At 40.3% G+C, this 26,145-nt stretch overlaps 3 protein-coding genes across 3 annotated transcripts; all 3 read left to right on the forward strand.

Annotated features, from left to right (window-relative positions):
- The first annotated feature begins 9,248 nt into the window (after positions 1 to 9,248).
- LOC128264268 (uncharacterized) lies at positions 9,249 to 10,201 on the forward strand. The gene has a single exon (XM_052999678.1). The coding sequence runs from the start codon at positions 9,327 to 9,329 to the stop codon at positions 10,173 to 10,175; it is 849 nt and encodes a 282-aa protein (XP_052855638.1). The 5' UTR covers positions 9,249 to 9,326; the 3' UTR covers positions 10,176 to 10,201.
- A 2,786-nt stretch (positions 10,202 to 12,987) lies between these two features.
- LOC128264267 (uncharacterized) lies at positions 12,988 to 13,940 on the forward strand. Its single transcript, XM_052999677.1, has one exon. It carries the CDS (start codon positions 13,066 to 13,068, stop codon positions 13,912 to 13,914), a length of 849 nt encoding a protein of 282 aa, XP_052855637.1. The 5' UTR covers positions 12,988 to 13,065; the 3' UTR covers positions 13,915 to 13,940.
- Positions 13,941 to 16,743: 2,803 nt separating this feature from the next.
- On the forward strand, positions 16,744 to 17,672 carry LOC128264266 (uncharacterized). Its single transcript, XM_052999676.1, has one exon. It carries the CDS (start codon positions 16,798 to 16,800, stop codon positions 17,644 to 17,646), a length of 849 nt encoding a protein of 282 aa, XP_052855636.1. The 5' UTR covers positions 16,744 to 16,797; the 3' UTR covers positions 17,647 to 17,672.
- Positions 17,673 to 26,145: the final 8,473 nt, after the last annotated feature.

A 26,145-nucleotide genomic window follows, 5' to 3' on the forward strand; every position in this document is an offset into this window, starting at 1 on the left:
TTTCCTAAACAGACCACTAAATTTGTTTTCCATCAAAAGCTAACTTCCTAAAGCTAAACATTATAACAACTTTTATTTTTTAATAACAAGCGCCCAGCTATAATTATATTTTCTAATTATCTTTAACTTCTTATGCATACATATTTGCTTCTATCATTCATCTCCCTTCATTTGTTTCCAAAACACGAAATACATTGTTACGTACGCCTAATAGACTAACATTTCTAGGTTCAACCTCGTTTCCATGACTCTGCGATTTGATAACCGACACCATAGGTTATTGTACGACAACGGAATGGACAAATCCAGGACACGCGAAGAAGACCGTTGATGAAAAGGGACAGTTCAGCCAGCTCGGCTACCATGTTCATCCAGGGCCATTATCAACTGCAATAAAAAACAATAGATCAATAATGATAAATGAGCCAAGATTTTAATGCATTAGAACTTCAAATGAATGAACAATAAAGGAGTGCAGTGATCAACGTTATTTGAGAAGCAAAGTCGCAAACGTCAGAACTTCGAGCCGGCTTACATATAATATTTTGATATGTGGCAGTTAATTTTTATATTTTTGTTGTTTTAAGTTTGATTGTGAACTAGTGATTTATGAACAGCCGCCTTTACACAAGTTCCATTTATATTTATATAAGCTAACACCCAAAATAATACAATTTCCCAGACAGAAGAAAATATTAAGCATTGATTGCACAACAAACAGCAAAGCAATGTCCTCAATAATACAATTTCCCAAACCGAAGAAGAGAGCATTTATTGCACAACTAACAGCAAAGCATTGCCCTCAATAAAGGTCAAACGAACTTAGCCACGTGCGCTGAGCTTGCACCTTTTGGTCAGCGATCGTGGAAATGCAGAACAGCCAATTTCCAAAGTTGATCGAACTCAACTAAGTGCATACAATAAAAACAATAGTTAAAATGCACTGGCCAATTACAATTAAGTTTGGTCAACGGCAACGGCGACCAAAAGCAGCCACCAAAAATATCAAAGAACGTCAGCAGAAACATCAACAGCGGCAGAGACGGCGGCAGTGATGGAGCGACGCGTAGCTACAAATAACAATTGTTTAACCTAAGTAAATCAGTTCTTAATCCAACTCAATAAAGAAAAGTTTGATTTATTTTTTTATATCAAAAAAATAATCAATCTTTTAACTTATATATACATGCAGCAGAGTTACTCAAAAAAGTAATATTCTACTTAAAATCAATTATAACACATATAACTTCAGATCAGTAATATCTTTTGATAGTTTTTTTATTAAAAAAAACATGGAATAAATCAGTATGAGTTTTACCATTATTTTGTTTTATTTATAACCTTTTCTAAAAAAATGTTGTTCACAAATTTGCAATTTTAAAATAAATAGAATGTATTTACTCCAAGTGTTATAAATAATACTTTTTTTTACGGATAATGTAAACTTTTATAACAAATAAACTTATTATGTTAGCCAAATTTAAACATGACTTACTAAAAATCAATTCAATGGAGGTGCTGACGCAAAAGTGGAGTAGTTCAAGAAAATTACAAAGTTTTTGACGGACAGTCTTGACAACAGGGGACCGTATTACGCGGCCAGCGACGATGCATTGGCACACGAGCAAGCTTGACGGGGAGGGTATGTGGCCGAAACACAGCCCGATCGCATTATGATCAAGCGCCAGCTTAGCTTGCTTGGGCAGTGTGGACTGATTACTGACTGACTTTACGTTTAATATTTATTCTTGTTTTGTTGGAGAGGGAAGAAGCTTCCAAGAACCACACCCAAATCCGGCGAGTTCATGCGGGGCTACCAGGTGCCTGACCATCGGACGCTTTTACTTCGGGCCAAGTCCTATCAGGACTATGGCACTGATATGCCCACGTAACAGTTTTATCATCAACAGTTTGTTTCACGTATTCAAGGTCACGGTTTCGAAATCAAGGTACCGGAAGTAGGGCACATCCGTAATAAATAAATGCCAGACATAAATATCAGTTATTAAAGCAAAGATAGTTTGTGGACACATTGTGAACTACATTTTCAATACTTCTTAAAAAAGTTAAAGTCTCCAACTTCTGCGACAGTCAGAATTGATAGGCCACTTAATCAAAACTTTGTCTCAGAATAGCCGCGCAACTTTATTACTCTCTTTATAATATCTAGAAAATCTGTAGCATTGGTTTTTTCAATAGATTAAATGAATACGCTTTAATAAATATATGTAAAAATATATTTATAACATTACAAAATCACGAGCTTTTAAACTGCGTCCCTAGACCGGGTAGGATTTACTTCGATCTAATTAGTTGCGGTTCTATTAAGCGTTTGTCAATCCAGGACTGAAGGGGGGTTGGGGAATTGACTGCCGGATGAGTTATGCTATGCTCGATCTTCCTGTGAGACTCGGCTGGTATGGAATCCGCAACTCCTTGGGCGGGTGGACGCTGTTGCTTTCCCAGACTGACTCTGCCAAATACAAACCAGGCACAGAAACATAACGTTTGTGATGCTCCGTCTGGGATGGAGGAAAACTGTTTTAGCTACCAGGCCGGGCTGCTTCCTGAGTGGCACTCTTACTCACAAATCATTGTATACAAGCAAAGTCCCAAACGGTCGAGAAGGTAAAAAAAGATAACAATTTAGATGGTAACCAACTTAAAATCCCATTTCTTCTTTTAACAGATATCAAATGACAACGCTTTCAAAACATGCGTTTTTAAATACTTCTGCGTTCCGGCCACCTCTACTGAAAGCGAGAGGATGTTCAGTAAGGCCGGGCTTATTATCAGCGAAAAGCGAAGCTCGCTTAAGGCTAAAAACGTCAATATGTTATTATTTTTAAACAAAAATGACTGGATTTCTTAAGTTAAGTTATTTTCTTATTCTTTTGAGTAGAACTCGATATTGTTTTTTATTTTAATTTTCATTGAACTGTGATTTAGTTTTTATTTTGGTTTTTGAAGGAAAGAGAAGAAATATAAGCTGAATATATGGATCTCAAATAAAGCCTCATTATTTATCAAGACCTTTTACAAATTTGATTTATTTATGGTATTGATTAATAATATGTGATGGAGAAAAATACATTTTTTCAAAAACACCTTAAAATAATTCGATGTATCGATACATCGATGTTTTTTTCTGAAAAACATCGAAACATCGATGTAGGGAAACATCGATTATTTTCCAGCTCTACCTAGCACACCCAATACTGCTAGTTTCGATACTGGTCGCTTAAGAATCCCAGAAGATGTCTCGACTTCTGTCAATCTAATGTAACCGTCCTTAGCCGGAATCGTGCTTATTTCGTGCTCTTTTCCAACTTCCTCTGGGCTGATTATCCTCGCAAATGATTACTATATCGCCAACGGCGATTGGCTTTGTTCGTAAATGCCATTTGGTTCGTCTAGTCAAGGTCGGCAGATATTCTTTAATCCATCGACTCCAAAAGTGATCCTTTAATTGATGCGCAATTCGGTACGGCTTACGATGACTGAAGTTGTTAACACCTCCTGAAGTTGGAGTTGAATTGGTTGTCCCGAGCAAAAAATGATTGGGCGTTAAAGGCTCCGGATCATCTATGTTAATGGGTAGATGAGTCAACGGACGGCTATTTACTATATTTTTAGCCTCAATAAGAAAACTCCTTAGGGTTTCGTCGTGAGGCACTTTCTCCTTGAGCGTTACGCTCAAAACTCATTTAGTAGACCTAACCGGGCGTTCCCAGCATCCACCTCTACTGGGATTTGAAGGGCAATTGAACTGCCAATCGATTGCTTTATTTGACATTTGCGTTAATCCTTAATCTTTTTAAGCTCATTATCTGCTCCAACGAAATTAGTTCCCATGTCCGATCGTATAGTTATTGGAACACTTCTTCTATTAACGAAGTTCCGTATATATAAAATGCAAGCGTCTGCTGATAAATCGGCAGCCAGTCCCAAATGCATGGCTCTAATTCTCAGACACGTAAAGAGTGAAACCCATCTTTTTTCTTGCCGCCTTCCGATGGTAACCATAACCGGACCAAAGTAGTCTAGTCCTACAAATGAGAAGGGCCTTTAAAACTCTCTCGTTAGCAATTGACCCATCAAAGGAGTGATTGGCTTGGCATTACGATTTTTACAATACTAACAATTTGACTTTGCTCGAACGACCGCTTTTCGTAGGCTGTGAAACTATGTCGAGAAGGCAATATTATTGGCTGTCGTTGAGTTACTGGAATGTTAATGGCGTAGTCCAATCTCCATGCAACTACTAAGACGCCAAAGGCATTCAGCCTTGGAATAAGGGTGTAAATGGAACTACCCTTAGCCACAGATTCTGAATTTTGTAACTCTGCAACCTCTTCTGCGAATACTTGATTTTGCACCACTTTGCACAACTTAACTTCAGCAAGGAATAACTCATCTGCGGATAATTCTCCTTTTTGTGTGGTATGAACGTTCATGGTAGTTTTACGCCTTTCTATGCTGTCATCTGATGAAAAAGTGAAGACTATTATTGGCCAAGAATCTTCTTCAGCAAGCAAAAACTTTGGACCGCCTATCCATTGGCTACCAACAACGTATTTTTGACATTTGCTAGACCTTGTTGCCTTGTCTGCTGTGTTTAAATGCGTTGGAACCCAGCGCCAGTCACTTTCTGATGTCGTTTCCAAAATCTCGCTTACCCGATGGGCAACGGAAGGCTTGAACTGTCGATGATCTGATCGAATCCAAGAAATGACTGTTTTAGAGTCTGAGCAAAGCGTTGACCATTTTACGTTAACATCATGTCTTTCTAAAATAATTTTCATTAGACGCGTACCCAACACCGCTGCTTGCAGCTCAAGTCTGGGAATAGATAACAATTTTAACGGAGCGCACCTGGTCTTTCCGGCAATAAAGGCTAGTTTAACACCTTCACCACAAGATACGCGCCAATAAGCTACAGCTGCAAAGGCCTGTTCGCTCGCATCCACGAAAATGTGCAATTCGATAGTATCTTTGACTGACAAAAATTCTGGCAGACAGCATCTACTTAGTTGAAACTGTTTTTTTTTGCTGTAACTGGAGTACCCAAAGCTTAAATTTGCAAAATAAATTTCCCGGTAACATGTCATTCCCCAGTTCTGCACACATTCCAAAGTTATCATAAACGGACATAACTTCCCAAATTTTGGACACGTTAACTTCCTGACTGATCTGAAAGGCTTTTTCTTCAGATTTGAAACTGGCTACAAAGTCGTTTGTTTGAATGGCATCGATTCCCTCTTCTCTGTAACTTTCGGCATTTTGTGCGATAATGTTCTTTATGTATTGAGCACAACAAATATAAGGACAGTCATCTTGTATGTGTCGACCTGAGCATTTCGATTACCATGTCTCCAAAGAAACCTCAACGAATCTTGATCTTCTCTACGAACTTGCACTTGCAAGAAAATTTCCTTGATGTCAGCAAATACTTTGACTTGTCCTTGCCTGAATTTAAAAAGAATCGTCGTCAATGGTGGGTTTTCATCAGGTACCTTTAAAAGCATGGTATTTAGAGAAATACCGTTGATCGTAGCCGCCGCGTCAAATACTAATCTCATCTTTTTGGGCTTGTTTAGGTTTACGACACCGAAGTGAGGTAAGTACCATTTTCGTGGTCCAACAAGAGCAACTTCACAATTCACGCGTATCCTTTATGTATGAAATCCATAATGTTTTTATCATATTCCTCCATTTTCCCGAGACAGTGCATTTTGTTTTCTGCGCCCTGTAGCCTCTGAAAAGCCAATTTGTAGTTGTCCGGAAATTTAATCACATCTTCTTTCCAAAGAAGACCAGTTTCATAGCATCCATCTAGCCTTTTAGATGTGTTCTTTAATATATCCCTGGCTCTAGATATACTTGCAGATTCCAAAGGCTTAATTGGAAACTTTACACCAAAATTTTCTGTAGTGAAGGAATGTGATATCATGTCATGTATTTACTGTTCAGGGTTGCCTTCTTTGGCGTGTGGGACAACAGATAATCGCGATGATCTTTTGTCTGGGTCATCGGTGGAACAATAAATAAGCCAGCAACAGTGTTTTAGCTCCAACTAGTTTTGTATCAAAGTATACATTTTTAATGGTTGCTATTAAGTGACAGTTATTAATTCCAACTAAAATTAAAGGATCTGCATCTGTGTATCCTTTATTGATTTCTTAGCAGAGCGTACGTTTTCGGGAGCTTCTCGACATCTACCGACTGCAATGGTAGATTCAAAGTGGGAACTGTGTTTCCATAGACACGCAGCCATTTCTTATTAGCTCAGATTGCATTCCATGCACAAAAATTCTTTAGCGTGGTTTTCTATCCAGTTCAAAATCAATTTTCTCTTTGGTTCAAGTACACCCAGAAGTTCTGCGAAGAGTTTTTATAATTTTCCATTTTTCGGCTATATCGGTTTTTAAATATATATATATATATATATATATATATATATATATATATATATATGTTATATATGTATATATATGTTATATATAATTACATGCATATAATGATCGCCCTGTCATTGATAACATTCCTTCTTGTTCCCTTTATGTGCTTTATTCGAAGAATGAAAAATAAATTCCTGTAAGCCTTTATCATTCTTCGTCTGTTTAATATTAACTGGGGCTGCAATGGTTGCCCTTGCAATGCTTCTTGTCATAGTGCTCAGCCAATTGCTGACTGAGTGGCATCTACTAAGCTCTCTATCAGAGAAGGATTCTGTAAATGCTGGGTTGCACTTGCTGATTTTAACAATATAACCAAGTTGACAACCTTAGAAGCAAATACGACAAACTTTTCTAAATTATTTTCTGTAACCGGGGCTATTTGGTTAACCATGTTCATTTGACTATTCATTAACATTCCTGGCCTTCCATAAGTGAACTGAAGTCTTTCCATAATGTATACAACATTAGCCGGATTAATTAATAGACCTTTTACATCTTCTCTAGCCACTCCTATTCAAACTCTTTTGCAACCTCAAAAGGCTTTCCAAGTTGGTATATCCATATGCGTTCGCCAAGAACGTATGCGCCTCCAGTAGCGACAATAATAGCTGCGCCTCCATGTGAGCCAGAATGGCCTGCGACTCCATGAGCACCAAGATCAGCTGCGCCTCCAACAGCTCCAAGATTGCCTGCGACTTCATGAGCGCCAAGATCAGCTGCTCCTCCAATAGCGCCAAGATTACCTGCGACTCCATCAGCGCCAAGATCAGCTGCGCCTCCAGTAGCGCCAAAAACGTATGCGCCTCCATGTGAGCCAGGATTGGCAGCGACTCCATGAGCGCCAAGATCAGCTGCGCCTCCAATAGCGCCAAGAACGTTGCGGCTCCATGCGAGTCAGGATTGCCTGCGACTCCATGAGCGCCAAGAATGTGTGCGCCTCAAGTAACGCCAAGAATGTGTGCGCCTCCAGTAGCGCCAAGAATGTGTGCGCCTCCAGTAGCGCCAAGATTAGCTACGCCTCCATGCGAGCCAGGATTACCTGCGACTCCATGAGCGCCAAGATCAGCTGCGCCTCCAGTAGCGCCAAAAACGTATGCGCCTCCATGCGAACCAGGATTAGCTGCGCCTCCATGAGCGCCAATTTCGCCTGCTGTGCTAACGATTTTGTTCCAATCTTGTTACTGACCAGGTTGTGGGCGTGCTAATGTACTCTTTGCAGTTTCTTCCAACATTTCGACAGCAGATCTGATTTCCCTTTTACACATGCTACCCAAACGGGATTCAATAAGTAGGAATTGGTTTGCCTGGCCATCACTCAGGCTATAAACTCGTGCAGTTAATTAATGCTTTTCATCATGTCCATCATATTCCGAAAGATATTATTATTGGGGACCTTCTCTTTTAAATCCATGATTGTTGTATCCTTGACGGAATCCATTTCTTCTTCTGATTCTGGTTGACTCTTTGGCGTCGGAGTAGATGTTCCATCCATTTTGCTCAATTCGAATCCCAACTTTTCTTACTGCGCAGATTCATGTGTATACAATTATGAAATATTTTTCCAGAAATTTCTGCGCACTTTGACGACCAGCTATTACAAATTTAATAACGATGTTGCCACACCTATGGCAAATAGACAACAACAACACTAAATAGAATTAAAACTTCTTTGCTTTCCAGATAAAGTTTAATTTGGCGAAGGACAGTAAGCAATTTTCATATAGAATACAAAAAAAAATTTATTAAATTGTGTTGTCGTGCCGCCAATCTCACATATATTAATTACAAATATAATTATTCACTATTTTGATTCATCATGATTTTAGAAACTTAAGATCGTTTATTACTTTTGCGTGTAAAGGCAATTAAAGAATCCATTAAAATACTAATCAGAAAATTATTCACTATTTTGGTTCATCATGATATTACACACTTAACATCGTTTATTACTATTGCTCAAATGAGGGAGTATATGTAGAACGTATTAATTTTGAATTGAATAAAAATCCAGAAAACGCAAACCCTAATCAGAATTCTAAATCACACAAAATCAATACGAATACCCAGACCCAATATCGATTAACAATCATTCGCCCCGAACATTTTAACATTTAACGATATTTTGTTCGTGCCACCATTAAACAGCTGTTTTCTATATGCAAGGATGGCGCAATTTTGATTCCTTTCGAACATAAAATCTGTTTTGGATAAATATTACACTCACATATACGGGGATCCTTGCCCTTTTTAGAAACTGTGGTGGTCTCCTTTGCAAACCCGTCAAATAGTACCATCAGCTCCTCTTCCTTGTCGTCCATGTGAGCAAATGCCTCGGTCGCATTTTGGATGTCCTGTTGGGCACTCACATGTCGGAGTAGCATAATCTAAATGCTAATGCGCCAATGGAATCAGGCACATTTAAAAAGTGCACTAATGCGGCAATATTCTCAACCATTCCACAAATGACACAGGATGTACAATAAACATGATCAATAAATATGTATATGTCGGAGATGTATAAGAAGCAAAATGTAAATTAAACTTTAAAGCGTTAAGAAAGAGAAAGAATATAGAACAAAAGAAACTAAGCAACGAGTTATTTGTGGTTCCTTTTATTTGCATAATTGCTGAGAGCGAGGATTGAGAACGAGATTGAGTGTCGTCTCGTCCGAGTGTGGCGCGGTCGCGTGTTGGTTGTCTATAAGAGAGAGAGAGAGATTAAAAAAAGGAGTGGACAATTGGATGAGGCAATGCTGCATGGCGCGTGCCATGGAAAGGGTGAAGAAGGAAGAAAAGGCAGTTTGCTCTGACATCTAAGATAGAGAAGTACACGTTGACCGCGACTCACTGCGCATCAGGAGCAAAATGCAACGGGAAGAACAAGAAAAGTCTCAGCCTCTGACATCAGAAGTGGGATGGGCTCAGGCCCAGCGTGATAGTGAATGGCGATCGCTGTTAGAAGCACAAAATCTACGATATATCGAAATACTAAAAACAATGCAGCAGCCTGCTTCAACAAATTCAAGTGAAAAATTGATTAGATTGCCAAAGTTCAATCCAGACGTGGCTGAAGCTGACGCCAGCGCCTGGCGCAAAACAGCCGATATGATTTTCACGGAGCATCCCCTGGAGGGCAGTGCGCTAGTTATGTCGCTGAGCGGAGCACTAGAAGGGAGCGCTTCCCAATGGCTGGCACAGATCAGCTATGCTGGCATAACCTGGCCCAAATTCCAAGAACTATTTGTTCTTCGCTACGACAACTCCGAGACGCCGGCCGCCATCTTGTTAAATATTCGCAACGGACGGCCGAAAACAGGCGAGTGCTTGTCAGCATATGGTAGCCGATTAGTGACGTCTCTTCTGACGAAATGGAAGGCGATGGACATCGAGGAGATAGCTGTCTCTTTCGTACTTGCACACACGTCGCAAATCGACACTAGACTGCAGCGTCTACTGTTTACAACCAATATAACTAACAGAAATGAACTGCAGCAGCAGTTGAAGGCGTATGCATACAGGAAGCAAAGTGAGCATCTGGCTTCAAAGGATTCGATTGGCCCCCAAAGGAAGAGATTCAAGGCAAACACATCAATGAAGTGCCATTACTGTGGAATTTCCGGACACAAAATGCTGGAATGCCGTAAGAGGAAGGCAGAACAATCAAAACCAAGTCAATCGTTTGGAAAACCACTGGCGGGACGAGACAGGACTTGAGTGACTTGCTTTAAATGTGGAATCGTCGGTCACATTGCATCAGCCTGTATGAAGGGGACAGCAGCAACAAGTATCAGAATGAACGAGCCCAAAGGAATTTTATATCAATTTGGTGAGGCCTTTCCATTCTTTTTCGACTCGGGTGCCGAGTGCTCCTTAATGAAGGCAAAGCTAGCAGAGAAATTCGCGGGAAAAAGACTTAATAAGTTAGTCATTCTAAAAGGAATTGGCACAAATACTGTACACTGCAATTTACAAATGCTGTCCACCATACAAATTTGTCAATTTAATTTGGAAATCATGTTTAATGTAGTAGAAGACGAGTATTTGAAACATGACATAATGATTGGTCGTGAAATCTTGGCACTAGGCTTTGGTATAACGATGGATGCTGATAAATTTAATATTTTTAAAACTAAATTAATCAATTCAATATCTGATGAAACTATTATAAGTGATGATGAGCTATTTGATAAAAATTATGACTTAAGTGATAATGATAAGTTGAAATTGAAGAATATTATTGATCCATACACTGAACATTTTATTATTGGAATACCGAGCAGACGTGTCACGACTGGAGAATTAGAAATTCGTTTATTGGATGCCAACAAGACTGTGCAGAGACGCCCATATCGACTTGGCGTAGATGAGAAAGAATTAGTTAGAGATAAAATCAAAGAAATGTTGGCAGCAAATGTAATTCGTCCAAGTAAGTCTCCATTCGCGAGTGAACAGACTGCGTGGGGGTAAATACTTCTCTTGCTTAGATATGGCTAGTGGGTTTTTTTCAGATTCCAATAGATGCAGGATCCATAGAGCGAACCGCTTTTGTAACCCCTGAGGGCCAGTATGAGTTTCTATCCATGCCATTTGGGCTGAAGAATGCCTCTTCTATTTCAGCGAGCTATAGCGCGAACACTAGGTGACTTGGCGTACTCCTATGCAATTGTTTACATTGATGATGTAGTAATAGTAGCGAGGTCTAAAGAGGAAGCATTTGAAAGACTGACAGTCGTGCTGGGGGTTCTATCGGAAGCAGGATTTTCATTTAATATAAAAAAATGCTCTTTTCTGAAAACCGAAATAGAATATCTTGGCTACTTGGTCAAGGACGGTAGTATTGAACCAAAGCCGCGAAAAATACAAGCTCTGGCTGGACTATCTCAATCAAAGAATGTGTCACAAATGAGACAATTTATAGGTTTAGCTTCGTACTTCCGTAAATTTGTCCCACAGTTCTCTGAACAGATGAAACCGTTGTATCAGCTGACTTCCAAAAATAGTGGCTTCGTTTGGAAATCAGAGTATGAAGAAATACGTCAAAAGATTATCTCAGTACTAACTCAGGATCCGATTTTAATTATCTTCGATCCGCAATATCCCATAGAGCTGCATACAGATGCAAGTGCAAGTGGCTGTGGTGCCATTCTCATGCACAAAATAGACGGTAAGCCTAGAGTGATCGAATATTTTAGCAAACCTACTTCACCCCCTGAATCGAGATATCATTCTTAGGAACTAGAGACTCTCGCAGTATACAACGCTGTAAAAAGTTTCCGCCATTACCTTCACGGTCGAAAGTTTGTAGTATTTACAGACTGCAATTCATTAAAAGCAAGTCGAACCAAAGTAGAACTAACGCCGAGAGTACACCGTTGGTGGGCATATTTACAATCATTTGACTTCACTGTAGAGTACCGCAATGGAAACCGTATGGCGCACGTGGTTTTTTTATCCAGAAATCCGATTGTCACTGAATGTGAAACAATGAATAGGATACCCGAAGTTCGCATCGACTTGACAGAGGTGACAGACAACTGGCTTTTAGCTGAGCAGCAGCGTGATTCGTGCTTAAGAGATATTATAGCCCAGTTGAATGATGGAGAGATGCAGGAGAGTTTAGCGAAGAGTTAAGGGCAGGAATTTTATATCGGAAAATTCAGAGAAATGGAAAGACATGCTGTTTACCTGTAATCCCAAGAGGCTTTAGGTGGTCTGTAGTAAATCATGTCCATGAAGCAATTATGCATTTGGGGTGGCCGAAAACGTTAGACAAGGTTTACGAGCAGTATTGGTTCGAGCACATGTCCAAGTACGTACGAAAATTCGTAGAGAACTGCATAACATGCAAGCTGGCAAAGCCTTCAGCAGGGAAAATTCAAATGGATCTGCATCCAATTCCGATAGTTGAGATACCTTGGCACACTGTGCATATTGATATTAGTGGAAAGTTGAGGGGTAAAAATGATACTAAGGAATATGTCATAGTACAAAAAGACGCATTTACTAAATATGTTCACTTGTATCATGCTTTGTATTTAGATGCAGAAAACTGTATTAAGACTTTAAAATCAACGATATCACTCTTTTGGGTACCTAACCGTATCATAGCAGATCAAGGTAGGAGTTTCGCTTGCGGCAATATTCTCAACCATTCCAACAACACCAGTTCATAGAAATAGCACACAAAGGTGGCACATACAAATGACACAGGATGTACAATAAACATGATCAATAAATATGTATATGTCGGAGATGTATAAGAAGCAAAATGTAAATTAAACTTTAAAGCGTTAAGAAAGAGAAAGAATATAGAACAAAAGAAACTAAGCAACGAGTTATTTGTGGTTCCTTTTATTTGCATAATTGCTGAGAGCGAGGATTGAGAACGAGATTGAGTGTCGTCTCGTCCGAGTGTGGCGCGGTCGCGTGTTGGTTGTCTATAAGAGAGAGAGAGAGATCAAAAAAAGGAGTGGACAATTGGATGAGGCAATGCTGCATGGCGCGTGCCATGGAAAGGGTGAAGAAGGAAGAAAAGGCAGTTTGCTCTGACATCTAAGATAGAGAAGTACACGTTGACCGCGACTCACTGCGCATCAGGAGCAAAATGCAACGGGAAGAACAAGAAAAGTCTCAGCCTCTGACATCAGAAGTGGGATGGGCTCAGGCCCAGCGTGATAGTGAATGGCGATCGCTGTTAGAAGCACAAAATCTACGATATATCGAAATACTAAAAACAATGCAGCAGCCTGCTTCAACAAATTCAAGTGAAAAATTGATTAGATTGCCAAAGTTCAATCCAGACGTGGCTGAAGCTGACGCCAGCGCCTGGCGCAAAACAGCCGATATGATTTTCACGGAGCATCCCCTGGAGGGCAGTGCGCTAGTTATGTCGCTGAGCGGAGCACTAGAAGGGAGCGCTTCCCAATGGCTGGCACAGATCAGCTATGCTGGCATAACCTGGCCCAAATTCCAAGAACTATTTGTTCTTCGCTACGACAACTCCGAGACGCCGGCCGCCATCTTGTTAAATATTCGCAACGGACGGCCGAAAACAGGCGAGTGCTTGTCAGCATATGGTAGCCGATTAGTGACGTCTCTTCTGACGAAATGGAAGGCGATGGACATCGAGGAGATAGCTGTCTCTTTCGTACTTGCACACACGTCGCAAATCGACACTAGACTGCAGCGTCTACTGTTTACAACCAATATAACTAACAGAAATGAACTGCAGCAGCAGTTGAAGGCGTATGCATACAGGAAGCAAAGTGAGCATCTGGCTTCAAAGGATTCGATTGGCCCCCAAAGGAAGAGATTCAAGGCAAACACATCAATGAAGTGCCATTACTGTGGAATTTCCGGACACAAAATGCTGGAATGCCGTAAGAGGAAGGCAGAACAATCAAAACCAAGTCAATCGTTTGGAAAACCACTGGCGGGACGAGACAGGACTTGAGTGACTTGCTTTAAATGTGGAATCGTCGGTCACATTGCATCAGCCTGTATGAAGGGGACAGCAGCAACAAGTATCAGAATGAACGAGCCCAAAGGAATTTTATATCAATTTGGTGAGGCCTTTCCATTCTTTTTCGACTCGGGTGCCGAGTGCTCCTTAATGAAGGCAAAGCTAGCAGAGAAATTCGCGGGAAAAAGACTTAATAAGTTAGTCATTCTAAAAGGAATTGGCACAAATACTGTACACTGCAATTTACAAATGCTGTCCACCATACAAATTTGTCAATTTAATTTGGAAATCATGTTTAATGTAGTTGAAGACGAGTATTTGAAACATGACATAATGATTTTTCGTGAAATCTTCGCACTAGGCTTTGGTATAACGATGGATGCTGATAAATTTAATATTTTTAAAACTAAATTAATCAATTCAATATCTGATGAAACTATTATAAGTGATGATGAGCTATTTGATAAAAATTATGACTTAAGTGATAATGATAAGTTGAAATTGAAGAATATTATTGATCCATACACTGAACATTTTATTATTGGAATACCGAGCAGACGTGTCACGACTGGAGAATTAGAAATTCGTTTATTGGATGCCAACAAGACTGTGCAGAGACGCCCATATCGACTTGGCGTAGATGAGAAAGAATTAGTTAGAGATAAAATCAAAGAAATGTTGGCAGCAAATGTAATTCGTCCAAGTAAGTCTCCATTCGCGAGTGAACAGACTGCGTGGGGGTAAATACTTCTCTTGCTTAGATATGGCTAGTGGGTTTTTTTCAGATTCCAATAGATGCAGGATCCATAGAGCGAACCGCTTTTGTAACCCCTGAGGGCCAGTATGAGTTTCTATCCATGCCATTTGGGCTGAAGAATGCCTCTTCTATTTCAGCGAGCTATAGCGCGAGCACTAGGTGACTTGGCGTACTCCTATGCAATTGTTTACATTGATGATGTAGTAATAGTAGCGAGGTCTAAAGAGGAAGCATTTGAAAGACTGACAGTCGTGCTGGGGGCTCTATCGGAAGCAGGATTTTCATTTAATACAAAAAAATGCTCTTTTCTGAAAACCGAAATAGAATATCTTGGCTACTTGGTCAAGGACGGTAGTATTGAACCAAAGCCGCGAAAAATACAAGCTCTGGCTGGACTATCTCAATCAAAGAATGTGTCACAAATGAGACAATTTATAGGTTTAGCTTCGTACTTCCGTAAATTTGTCCCACAGTTCTCTGAACAGATGAAACCGTTGTATCAGCTGACTTCCAAAAATAGTGGCTTCGTTTGGAAATCAGAGCATGAAGAAATACGTCAAAAGATTATCTCAGTACTAACTCAGGATCCGATTTTAATTATCTTCGATCCGCAATATCCCATAGAGCTGCATACAGATGCAAGTGCAAGTGGCTGTGGTGCCATTCTCATGCACAAAATAGACGGTAAGCCTAGAGTGATCGAATATTTTAGCAAACCTACTTCACCCCCTGAATCGAGATATCATTCTTAGGAACTAGAGACCCTCGCAGTTTACAACGCTGTAAAAAGTTTCCGCCATTACCTTCACGGTCGAAAGTTTGTAGTATTTACAGACTGCAATTCATTAAAAGCAAGTCGAACCAAAGTAGAACTAACGCCGAGAGTACACCGTTGGTGGGCATATTTACAATCATTTGACTTCACTGTAGAGTACCGCAATGGAAACCGTATGGCGCACGTGGTTTTTTTATCCAGAAATCCGATTGTCACTGAATGTGAAACAATGAATAGGATACCCGAAGTTCGCATCGACTTGACAGAGGTGACAGACAACTGGCTTTTAGCTGAGCAGCAGCGTGATTCGTGCTTAAGAGATATTATAGCCCAGTTGAATGATGGAGAGATGCAGGAGAGTTTAGCGAAGAGTTAAGGGCAGGAATTCTATATCGGAAAATTCAGTGAAATGGAAAGACATGCTGTTTACCTGTAATCCCAAGAGGCTTTAGGTGGTCTGTAGTAAATCATGTCCATGAAGCAATTATGCATTTGGGGTGGCCGAAAACGTTAGACAAGGTTTACGAGCAGTATTGGTTCGAGCACATGTCCAAGTACGTACGAAAATTCGTAGAGAACTGCATAACATGCAAGCTGGCAAAGCCTTCAGCAGGGAAAATTCAAATGGATCTGCATCCAATTCCGATAGTTGAGATACCTTGGCACACTGTGCATATTGATATTAGTGGAAAGTTGAGTGGTAAAAATGATACTATGGAATATGTCATAGTACAAAAAGACGCATTTTATAAATATGTTCACTTGTATCATGCTTTGTATTTAGATGCAGAAAACTGTATTAAGACTTTAAAATCAACGATATCACTCTTTTGGGTACCTAACCGTATCATAGCAGATCAAGGTAGGAGTTTCGCTTGCGGCAATATTCTCAACCATTCCAACAACACCAGTTCATAGAAATAGCACACAAAGGTGGCACATACAAATGACACAGGATGTACAATAAACATGATCAATAAATATGTATATGTCGGAGATGTATAAGAAGCAAAATGTAAATTAAACTTTAAAGCGTTAAGAAAGAGAAAGAATATAGAACAAAAGAAACTAAGCAACGAGTTATTTGTGGTTCCTTTTATTTGCATAATTGCTGAGAGCGAGGATTGAGAACGAGATTGAGTGTCGTCTCGTCCGAGTGTGGCGCGGTCGCGTGTTGGTTGTCTATAAGAGAGAGAGAGAGATCAAAAAAAGGAGTGGACAATTGGATGAGGCAATGCTGCGGGCCATGGAAAGGGTGAAGAAGGAAGAAAAGGCAGTTTGCTCTGACATCTAAGATAGAGAAGTACACGTTGACCGCGACTCACTGCGCATCAGGAGCAAAATGCAACGGGAAGAACAAGAAAAGTCTCAGCCTCTGACATCAGAAGTGGGATGGGCTCAGGCCCAGCGTGATAGTGAATGGCGATCGCTGTTAGAAGCACAAAATCTACGATATATCGAAATACTAAAAACAATGCAGCAGCCTGCTTCAACAAATTCAAGTGAAAAATTGATTAGATTGCCAAAGTTCAATCCAGACGTGGCTGAAGCTGACGCCAGCGCCTGGCGCAAAACAGCCGATATGATTTTCACGGAGCATCCCCTGGAGGGCAGTGCGCTAGTTATGTCGCTGAGCGGAGCACTAGAAGGGAGCGCTTCCCAATGGCTGGCACAGATCAGCTATGCTGGCATAACCTGGCCCAAATTCCAAGAACTATTTGTTCTTCGCTACGACAACTCCGAGACGCCGGCCGCCATCTTGTTAAATATTCGCAACGGACGGCCGAAAACAGGCGAGTGCTTGTCAGCATATGGTAGCCGATTAGTGACGTCTCTTCTGACGAAATGGAAGGCGATGGACATCGAGGAGATAGCTGTCTCTTTCGTACTTGCACACACGTCGCAAATCGACACTAGACTGCAGCGTCTACTGTTTACAACCAATATAACTAACAGAAATGAACTGCAGCAGCAGTTGAAGGCGTATGCATACAGGAAGCAAAGTGAGCATCTGGCTTCAAAGGATTCGATTGGCCCCCAAAGGAAGAGATTCAAGGCAAACACATCAATGAAGTGCCATTACTGTGGAATTTCCGGACACAAAATGCTGGAATGCCGTAAGAGGAAGGCAGAACAATCAAAACCAAGTCAATCGTTTGGAAAACCACTGGCGGGACGAGACAGGACTTGAGTGACTTGCTTTAAATGTGGAATCGTCGGTCACATTGCATCAGCCTGTATGAAGGGGACAGCAGCAACAAGTATCAGAATGAACGAGCCCAAAGGAATTTTATATCAATTTGGTGAGGCCTTTCCATTCTTTTTCGACTCGGGTGCCGAGTGCTCCTTAATGAAGGCAAAGCTAGCAGAGAAATTCGCGGGAAAAAGACTTAATAAGTTAGTCATTCTAAAAGGAATTGGCACAAATACTGTACACTGCAATTTACAAATGCTGTCCACCATACAAATTTGTCAATTTAATTTGGAAATCATGTTTAATGTAGTAGAAGACGAGTATTTGAAACATGACATAATGATTGGTCGTGAAATCTTGGCACTAGGCTTTGGTATAACGATGGATGCTGATAAATTTAATATTTTTAAAACTAAATTAATCAATTCAATATCTGATGAAACTATTATAAGTTATGATGAGCTATTTGATAAAAATTATGACTTAAGTGATAATGATAAGTTGAAATTGAAGAATATTATTGATCCATACACTGAACATTTTATTATTGGAATACCGAGCAGACGTGTCACGACTGGAGAATTAGAAATTCGTTTATTGGATGCCAACAAGACTGTGCAGAGACGCCCATATTGACTTGGCGTAGATGAGAAAGAATTAGTTAGAGATAAAATCAAAGAAATGTTGGCAGCAAATGTAGTTCGTCCAAGTAAGTCTCCATTCGCGAGTGAAATGACTGCGTGGGGGTAAATACTTCTCTTGCTTAGATATGGCTAGTGGGTTTTTTTCAGATTCCAATAGATGCAGGATCCATAGAGCGAACCGCTTTTGTAACCCCTGAGGGCCAGTATGAGTTTCTATCCATGCCATTTGGGCTGAAGAATGCCTCTTCTATTTCAGCGAGCTATAGCGCGAGCACTAGGTGACTTGGCGTACTCCTATGCAATTGTTTACATTGATGATGTAGTAATAGTAGCGAGGTCTAAAGAGGAAGCATTTGAAAGACTGACAGTCGTGCTGGGGGTTCTATCGGAAGCAGGATTTTCATTTAATATAAAAAAATGCTCTTTTCTGAAAACCGAAATAGAATATCTTGGCTACTTGGTCAAGGACGGTAGTATTGAACCAAAGCCGCGAAAAATACAAGCTCTGGCTGGACTATCTCAATCAAAGAATGTGTCACAAATGAGACAATTTATAGGTTTAGCTTCGTACTTCCGTAAATTTGTCCCACAGTTCTCTGAACAGATGAAACCGTTGTATCAGCTGACTTCCAAAAATAGTGGCTTCGTTTGGAAATCAGAGCATGAAGAAATACGTCAAAAGATTATCTCAGTACTAACTCAGGATCCGATTTTAATTATCTTCGATCCGCAATATCCCATAGAGCTGCATACAGATGCAAGTGCAAGTGGCTGTGGTGCCATTCTCATGCACAAAATAGACGGTAAGCCTAGAGTGATCGAATATTTTAGCAAACCTACTTCACCCCCTGAATCCAGATATCATTCTTAGGAACTAGAGACCCTCGCAGTATACAACGCTGTAAAAAGTTTCCGCCATTACCTTCACGGTCGAAAGTTTGTAGTATTTACAGACTGCAATTCATTAAAAGCAAGTCGAACCAAAGTAGAACTAACGCCGAGAGTACACCGTTGGTGGGCATATTTACAATCATTTGACTTCACTGTAGAGTACCGCAATGGAAACCGTATGGCGCACGTGGTTTTTTTATCCAGAAATCCGATTGTCACTGAATGTGAAACAATGAATAGGATACCCGAAGTTCGCATCGACTTGACAGAGGTGACAGACAACTGGCTTTTAGCTGAGCAGCAGCGTGATTCGTGCTTAAGAGATATTATAGCCCAGTTGAATGATGGAGAGATGCAGGAGAGTTTAGCGAAGAGTTAAGGGCAGGAATTCTATATCGGAAAATTCAGAGAAATGGAAAGACATGCTGTTTACCTGTAATCCCAAGAGGCTTTAGGTGGTCTGTAGTAAATCATGTCAATGAAGCAATTATGCATTTGGGGTGGCCGAAAACGTTAGACAAGGTTTACGAGCAGTATTGGTTCGAGCACATGTCCAAGTACGTACGAAAATTCGTAGAGAACTGCATAACATGCAAGCTGGCAAAGCCTTCAGCAGGGAAAATTCAAATGGATCTGCATCCAATTCCGATAGTTGAGATACCTTGGCACACTGTGCATATTGATATTAGTGGAAAGTTGAGTGGTAAAAATGATACTAAGGAATATGTCATAGTACAAAAAGACGCATTTACTAAATATGTTCACTTGTATCATGCTTTGTATTTAGATGCAGAAAACTGTATTAAGACTTTAAAATCAACGATATCACTCTTTTGGGTACCTAACCGTATCATAGCAGATCAAGGTAGGAGTTTCGCTTGTGGAAAATTTCGTGAGCTCTGTTCAATGCACAAAATAGAATTACATTTGATAGCAACAGGTGCAAGTAGGGCCAATGGACAAGTGGAGAGGGTCGTGAGCACGATGAAAAGTATGTTGACAGCTGTAGAGATAGGTGAACGTTCCTGGCAGGATGCACTTAGTGAGAAGCAGTTAGCCATGAATTGTACGACGAACAGGGTGACAAAGTATAGCCCATTGGAATTATTGATTGGAAGAGAGGCCAGACCGATGGGTTTATTGCCAATAAATGAAGAAACTAAAATAGATTGTAAGCAAGCGAGGGCCAAAGAAAATATTGAAATTAATGCGAAATATGAGAAAAATCGAGTTGATAAGAATAAGGCCAAGATTGTAAAACACAAGGTTGGGGATCATGTCTTGCTGAGAAGTGAAGAGCGGCATCAGACCAAACTGGATCCTAAGTTCAAAGGACCTTTTGTGGTTGCCGAGTTGTTGAAAGGTGATCGATACCTGTTAAAATCGTTGAATAGCAAGCGAACGTATAAGTATTCACACGAAAGTTTGAGAAGGCTGCCAGACGAGCAAATCTCTGATGAGACCATTGAGAGAGGTGACGGTGGTGAAAAAGACACTCGTCGTGGGTCATCAAACACAGGGGCTATACCTGATGAACAATAGTCATGCCTGGTATGGATGATATTGTGTGGTGCAGGTTGGACCTGAGCAGATAGTGGCACTAAAGGTGCAAAGCGTCGTGCAAGGCGGCAAGAGACTGTAACTGTGGTTTGATGACGAGAGAGAGTTATACCAGGTCAAGCCGAAAGCACAAGTGTGGAACCAGGGGTGTTCTGTCATGGCGTGTGACGCGGTAGACTGGTGTAGCAAGTTTGAAAAGACTCACTGTACGATGTGAGGAAGCGAGATAGCCTGCGAAACCGACACTTGATGACGCGGTTTATGAAGTTGTGTGTGAAGACTATGTGTTTTGAAAAGAATGATGTTAAGAGATAAAAAGAGAAATGAAGCAAGAATGGTACCAACCTAGTGTTACAGTACGCACACGAGAACGTGTTAAAGTCAGGAAGGCCGTGTTGGAGATGTTTAAGAAGCAAAATGTAAATTAAACTGTAAAGCGTTAAGAAAGAGAAAGAATATAGAACAAAAGAAACTAAGCAACGAGTTATTTGTGGTTCCTTTTATTTGCATAATTGCTGAGAGCGAGGATTGAGAACGAGAGAGAGTGTCGTCACGTCCGAGTGTGGCGCGGTCGCGTGTTGGTTGTCTATGAGAGAGAGAGAGATCAAAAAAAGGAATGGACAATTGGATGAGGCAATGCTGCATGGCGCGTGCCATGGAAAGGGTGAAGAAGGAAGAAAAGGCAGCTTGCTCTGACATCTAAGATGGACCGTACACGTTGACCGCGACTCACTGCGCATCAGTAGCAAAATGCAACGGGAAGAACAAGAAAAGTCTCAGCCTCTGACATATATATTTCGTCTCCTATTCAAAATACTAAGTTTTGACATCAAAGGTCCTATTACGTTGAAAAACTTGATAATGTTACGCAGCAACAGTATTTTTAAAACAAATGAACCATTTTATGTATACAATTAATAATTAATTGCCAGAAAATTGTTAAAAAATGCACAACCAATTATATATTACAAAAATAACACAGATATCCTTTTTGATAAAACATACAAATTTATAACTTCAAAATCAGAAAAAAACCAAAATTTTTATATCCAAAAGGCACTAGAACCATTTAAAAAATTACCTAGGGAATCAATAAAAAAAAATAGATTTTGGATTGTTTCGATTAGATTACCTGAATCAGGAGGAAACTTTAAGGTTGAAAGTTTAGTAAATAAATTTAAAAATCTTCAACATGAAGAAGGAGACAATCTACTATTTACAAATACCATTAAACACGTACTTAACACAACACATAACTCTCCAATTTATTCAAAACAGTACCATCTTGCTCAAGCGCACGCAATTGAAGTCGATAACCAAGTGCTGGAAATGCTTAATCATGAATTAATTAGGGAAAGCAATTCACCATACAACTGTCATAGCTGGGTAGTACCCAAAAAACGGATGCTTCTGCTAAAATTAGGTATTTAGTAGTAATGATTAAAGAAAGCTAAATGAAATAACTATTCCCGGCAGATATCCAATACAAAGCATGGACGAAATTAGGTATTTAGTAGTAAATGATTAAAGAAAGCTAAATGAAATAACTATTCCCGGCAGATATCCAATACAAAGCATGGACGAAATTCTTGGTAAGCTAGGAATCAATTCCTAAAACTGCATTTTCCACCAAAAGCGGTCATTGCGAATACCTCCCAATCATTTGGCCCTAGAAATGCACCCGCTTCTTTTCAAATATGCATGAATTATATCCTTCCACCGTTGCTCAAAAAACACTGTTTAATGTATTTAGATAGTATTATAATTTATTCGTCATCCCTTACTGAACATTTAAATTCATTACAACTAGTTTTTTCCAAACTTGCAGAAGACAATTTAAAATTGCAGTTGGACAAATGTGAATTCTTAAAAAAAGAGCTAGCTTTTTTGGTCACATCGTAGCCCCTCATGGCATAAAACCAAAACCCTTAAAGTTAAAGCCATTGGTTGCGCACTTGGCTCGTTTATTTTAATCGAAGTCAATAGTTGTAGGGCGAGAGCGGGAGCCAGTAAAGCTTTAGTCCGCTCGCTCTTGCGAATTCGCCCGGCTCTCGCCACCTTAACATAAGTTTGGTTCTAAGAGAAATTATTGGAACATTAAATATAGTGATATTTTGAATTCCATCGAAACCACTCCCGTTGGACGTTGCATTTTCGCACAAGTTATTATCGCAAATAAATGATTCGAATCCTACTCCAGTCACACAAGTTTCGAGTTCGTTAATACAAACTAGTATTAAATTTTCATGGTGATCCCGACGTGAACGCAGAGGAGTTCGCGATTTGCTTGCCAATTGTTTTCGGTGAAAAACTAGAACAATTACCAACAAACACACACAAGCAAATTATACGTGTCGGTTCGGCTAACAAATAAACAAGTAATCTTCCGAAATAAATTTCGTCGCTGGAACTTTTCTGCCGTTTCTTTGGTTGTAGGCCAACTTTAATTGTTAAATTTGCTGCTGCCGCTGGAACATTAATGTAAAAAAGGAAGTTGCAATTGTCGAGTCGGCCAATCAGGTATAGAGTGCTAAAAGTTGAAAGTTAATCTGTGGCGTTTTGTCAATTTTGTTTTGGCTCATCATTCAACTTTTTGCATTCGTGTAAGATAGTGAGCATTCTAGCGAAGAAATAAAAATACTAACAACCAAAATTCTGCAATAAACATAATATATTTCGAATTATATGTGAATCGCTTTGGCCCATGAACAAGCAAATAAAATACTCGTCGTCGACCCAATTAGTGCAAAACTTTATTTCAATCATTTTCGTCGTAGTGAGCACCAATTTCGGGTATAAATAAAACAGCTGGAAAAAGTGCATATTGTGAAAAGTTTCGCTGACGTTTGTCTGAACGTTTTCTCGCGCTTTTCAGAATTTTCCCGCGCTTTTTAAAATTTTCCCGCGCTTTTCATAATTTTTGAGCGTTTTTCGGCATCAGGCTTATGTATTCGTTGCCCTTCGTTATCGGTCAGTGTATTATTCTCCGTTAGCATTTGCCTAGGAAAAGCCGCTAGCCGCGTACACATACACGCGCACTCCGACAGCGCTGCCGCTATTTCGAGTTATCTTTGGTCGCTTTCGTTCTCGATCGCTGCAGCAGTGCAGTCTGCTTCAACGTTTTTTCGTTTTTTTGGTATGCTTGAGCTTGAGCGTTAGCTCCCCTACAGTGCGTGCGTGCGGCACATTTCCGTCGCAGGTTTATATAAAAAAATATAAAAATATAAAAATTTAAATATTATTTGCTGTACTTCTCTCGGCACTTAGCTCTCCTACACTGCGTGCGATCGCTATATTACTATATTTAACAAATAAATAATATTAATAAAAATAAATATTTAACACCTCTTCGATACCAACAAAATAAATACAAATTATTAATAAAAATTAATATTTAACACCTCTTCGATACCAACAAAATAAATACAAATAAACGCAATGGCAACTAAGGATATCGAAGAGCTTAAACACCAACGAAATGTTTGCATGAAAAGTATTAACCGAACTTATCGCCACTTAAAAGAAGCTAAATTATCAGTAAATCCGGTCGAGCTTGAGTGTACAGCTTGAGAAACAGTTAGGGCCTTTCAAGTCACTGCGGAAAATTATCCCAAAGCCCTTGCTGGCCTGAAGCGGGTGTACGATAATGATTGTCTTAGTTTTTTTGACAACATACTTTTTAATTTGCAAAAAATTCCCCAGCCTTCAGCTACAGCCTTGAGAACCCTCATCGACACGGTCACAGCCTTGTATGACTCCTTGCTGTCTATTGGGGATGATAGACGCATTACTGATGCTATTTTAATACATCTGGTAATGAGCAAGGTCGGTGCAAGATCTAAAAGAAAATGGGAAGAACAGTTAGATAATACTTCGCTTCCAATGTGGAGCGAATGTGAGGCGGCCCTCAATAGGCGATACCAACACATGGTAGCAGAAGAGGCTTTCAAGCCCAAAACTGTTCAGCAGACCCAATCTAACCCTAAGAGTAATGGAAATAGGAGTTTTTCGTTTGTCGCTGCCAGGAACGACTCGGTTCAATGCATGTATTGCAACTCAGCTGAACATCAGATTGGAAACTGCGCTTCCTTCGCAGCCCTAACAGTTCAGAAAAGATTCGATTTCGCTAAAAGAGCACCCTTATGCATTAACTGCTTAAGGAAAGGTCACACGGTCAAAAAATGCAAATCGAACAGATGTAGAGTGTGCAATTCCTCACATCACACTTTGCTACACATATATTCCCCAAACACAAATCTCGCGTTGCCACCCCCTTCTCAGCCCACGCTCATGCAGGAGTCTCCATCCACGTCGCATGTTTTGCATGCGAATGCATCGGTTCGAGTCATTCTTGCAACTGCTGTTGTGAGCGTCCAAACCAAAAGCGGCGAGTTTGTATTAGCTCGAGCGTTGCTCGACTCTGGTTCACAAATAAACTTTGTAGCCGATGAGCTCGCTCAGAGGCTCAAAATTACAAGAGAGGACGTGTGCATGAGCTTGCGAGGCATTGGTGGAACTAATGCCCAAGCCACAAAAAAAATACACACGATTGTGAAGTCGCGAGTAGGGAACAGCCAATTGTCGTCCGATTTTTGGATTATGAAAAATATTTCTGGTTATCATCCGGATCAAGCGGTGAACACCAGCGGGTGGAGGGTGCCTGAAAATATTCAGTTGGCAGATCCATTCTTCTTCAAGCCCCAAAAAATAGACATGCTTATCGGCGCTGATACATTCTTTGAACTTTTATCTATTGGCCAGATAAAGCAGGGGCCTGAATTCCCCATCTTACAAAAGACAGTTCTCGGCTGGATAGTGTCAGGGAGATGTGCCTCTGAAAATAATGTAAAAGCTGAAAAAATGGTACATCTCAGCTGCCAGGAGGAAGCGTTGGAGTCAATTGACACAACCCTGCAGAAATTTTGGTCTGTGGAGGACTTGCCGCCCAAGGCTAAAGTCCATACTCCTGAGAAACAACTCTGTCAACAACACTTTGAGAAAAATACTCAAAGACTGTCGTTCGGTAGATTTTCGGTTCGTTTGTCGTTCAAATCTGACCCAAATACTCTTGGATCATCATAGGACGTTGCGAAACGTAGATTTTTGTCGCTAGAAAGGAAATTGTCAAAGGACCCTTCGTTGAAGAAGATGTATCTTTAATTCATGGAGGAATATGTTTTAATGCGGGCGATTCATCTCAAGAGGCAGAAGCACCTAACAGCTGTTTTCTCTCGCCGTGGAGATATCTTCGTAAAGGACAGAGTGGGAGGGGAGGCGAACTGACTCAAGGGAGACTTGCACCCCCGATGAATTAGCTGCTCTGGAAGCTGCTAGTTCTGTGACTTTAAATGATAATTCATTTCGCACCTAAGAGGCGCCTATATTTATATTCCATTTTTGT

Source organism: Drosophila gunungcola, unplaced genomic scaffold (assembly GCF_025200985.1).
Source record: "Drosophila gunungcola strain Sukarami unplaced genomic scaffold, Dgunungcola_SK_2 000063F, whole genome shotgun sequence".
Taxonomy (NCBI): domain Eukaryota; kingdom Metazoa; phylum Arthropoda; class Insecta; order Diptera; family Drosophilidae; genus Drosophila; species Drosophila gunungcola.

Excerpts from the sequence above, each read along its gene's own strand:
- LOC128264268 (XM_052999678.1), top strand. The coding sequence starts at position 9,327 with ATGCAACGGGAAGAACAAGAAAAGTCTCAGCCTCTGACATCAGAAGTG.
- LOC128264267 (XM_052999677.1), top strand. The coding sequence starts at position 13,066 with ATGCAACGGGAAGAACAAGAAAAGTCTCAGCCTCTGACATCAGAAGTG.
- LOC128264266 (XM_052999676.1), top strand. The coding sequence starts at position 16,798 with ATGCAACGGGAAGAACAAGAAAAGTCTCAGCCTCTGACATCAGAAGTG.